The sequence below is a fragment of the Charadrius vociferus genome, unplaced genomic scaffold (assembly GCF_000708025.1).
Source record: "Charadrius vociferus isolate BGI_N301 unplaced genomic scaffold, ASM70802v2 scaffold1506, whole genome shotgun sequence".
NCBI lineage: Eukaryota > Metazoa > Chordata > Aves > Charadriiformes > Charadriidae > Charadrius > Charadrius vociferus.
In genome coordinates, this window is record NW_009649037.1 from 324,554 (window position 1) to 326,457 (window position 1,904).

Genomic DNA, 1,904 nt, shown 5'->3' on the forward strand with positions numbered 1-1,904 from the left:
CAGATATGTTGCACAGGTGAAAGTGATACGGAGCAGCACAAAACCGCCGGGGATGGGGACAGGAGCCCCCTGCCCCACCACGCCGTGGTCCCCCGAAACCGCTCAGTGCCGGGGAGCAGCCGACACAAGGAAAGAGCCTAAAAACCCAAGGGTGGGGAGTCGCGGGTAATAAGTTAATCTTACAGAAGTGTTAGGTGGACTCGGGGATGGAAGGGACCGCTGCCATCGAGCCATCCCTCCCGAGCGCAGGGGTGTCCCAGCGGGGTGCCGGGGACCGAGGAACCACATGCCGGTGAAACTCAAACCACGAAACGACGCACAAAGTCAAGTGATGGAGAACGATGGGGAGAGGGGGAGATTCCCCCAGCTCACGTGGGAGCGGAGCCCTGCAGAGCACGGGGAGGGAGGGGACCCCTCCACGCTGAGGGGCTGTGTCAGGGCGAGCCAAGGGGGTCCCTGCTTGGCTGGGAGACCCCAGGGCTGTCCCTCTGCTTCCAGGGCAGCGCTGCGAGCCCGAGGACCCGGAGGCTGAGCTGCCACCAGGTCCTGCCACCAGCTACAGCCCCGCAGGCTGAGCCACTCCTGGCATGGGGCAGGGATGCTGAGCCCAGTATGGAGAAATCCCAGCAGCTCCCACCTCCTGGCCGAGCTCGGACAGAAGGCGGGAGCACAAGGCAGGGAATCGCTGCCTCGTCCCCTGCTTGGTCCCAGTCCCAACCCATTGGCATCAGCCGCCCCAAAAGGCATCACGGAGCAGGGAGGGGACAGAGCCATGCCGGGGCCCCTCCGCAGCTCCGGGAAGGGGCCGGCTGGGTCCTCGCGTGGGCACAGAGGCGGCGAGATCCGCTCCTCTCTCCGGCTGCCAACGCCAAATCCATTCGCCACGTTTCGGCTCCCCAAGGCAATCGGCTCCGGCCGGCGGAAGGGAGTTCCCAGGGCCGGAGACGGCGCCTTGGAGGCTCAGCCCAAGGTGGGAGGCCGGGGATGTGCCGAGCCAAAGCCCAGAACGTTGCAGACACTCTCCATCCCCCACCGCAGCCGGCTCCCTCCTGCCCAGCGCTGGACCCATGCCCGGAGGGCTGCGGGGCCCCGGGGGCTCCGGTCGGGAGGAGACGGACCGCCCCGCTATGAGGACGGGCTCCCCCCAGCCTCCCCGCTCTGGCAGCTCCTCTTTTGGCTCTGGAGCACTGGAAACCAGGATCCCAGCACATCTACGGAGGAGGCAAAGCCGCTGCCTGGCTCCCGGGAGCCTCCTCCGCAGCGGCCATCCCTGGGGAGGAGAGCGGGACAGAGCCAGATCGTACCCCCGGTCCCTCCCGTGCCAGAGCCGGAGATGCTCCTCCGGGAGCTGGGGACGTGGGGCAGCCAGAGGGGCAGTGGAGCGGGACCGGGGACGATGCCGTGGGGTCGGGGACGGGGAGGTGGCGTGGGGATGTGGCGTGGAGGTGACGGGGAGGGGCAGGAGCGCTACAGGATGGTCTTGTCCAGGTCGACTTTGAGGGGCAGCGGCCCCGCATCCTCGCGACCGTGTGTGGGACACAGGGTGACGGCGATGACGGGCGGCAAGGGGAAGGTGCCGGGGCTGTCCAGGTCCTCCAGGTACTCCTTGTCCCCGTTGATGCTCAGAGGCTGGAAGAGAGGCAGAGGGCACTGTACAGCCCCAGAGCAGGGGACAGGACCACCTTGTCCCCAGACCGGGAACACCGCAGGGCTGGTTGGGGACGTACCGCATGGCATGGACGTGCCAGCGAGCCCAGCGTGGTGGCTGGGGACCACACTGTGCGGCCACATCTCAGCCCCAGGAGGCCCACCCAGTCGTGACGGGGAGACGCGGGGAGATGGGCACCCCCGTAGGAACCCCCCTGGGACCCCGCTGAGCACCGCTCACCCCGTACCTGGGTCTT

At 67.9% G+C, this 1,904-nt stretch overlaps 1 protein-coding gene across 1 annotated transcript in view; it reads right to left on the minus strand.

Annotated features, from left to right (window-relative positions):
* Positions 1-1,467: 1,467 nt before the first annotated feature.
* The window catches only part of TMEM59L (transmembrane protein 59-like), a gene marked incomplete at its 5' end in the record, with an annotated part of 5,553 nt that continues 5,116 nt past the window's right edge, over positions 1,468-1,904 (minus strand). The window contains one exon of the mRNA XM_009887867.1: positions 1,468-1,629. Coding sequence (XP_009886169.1) covers positions 1,468-1,629 — 162 coding nt within the window. The remainder of the gene's footprint in view (positions 1,630-1,904) is intronic.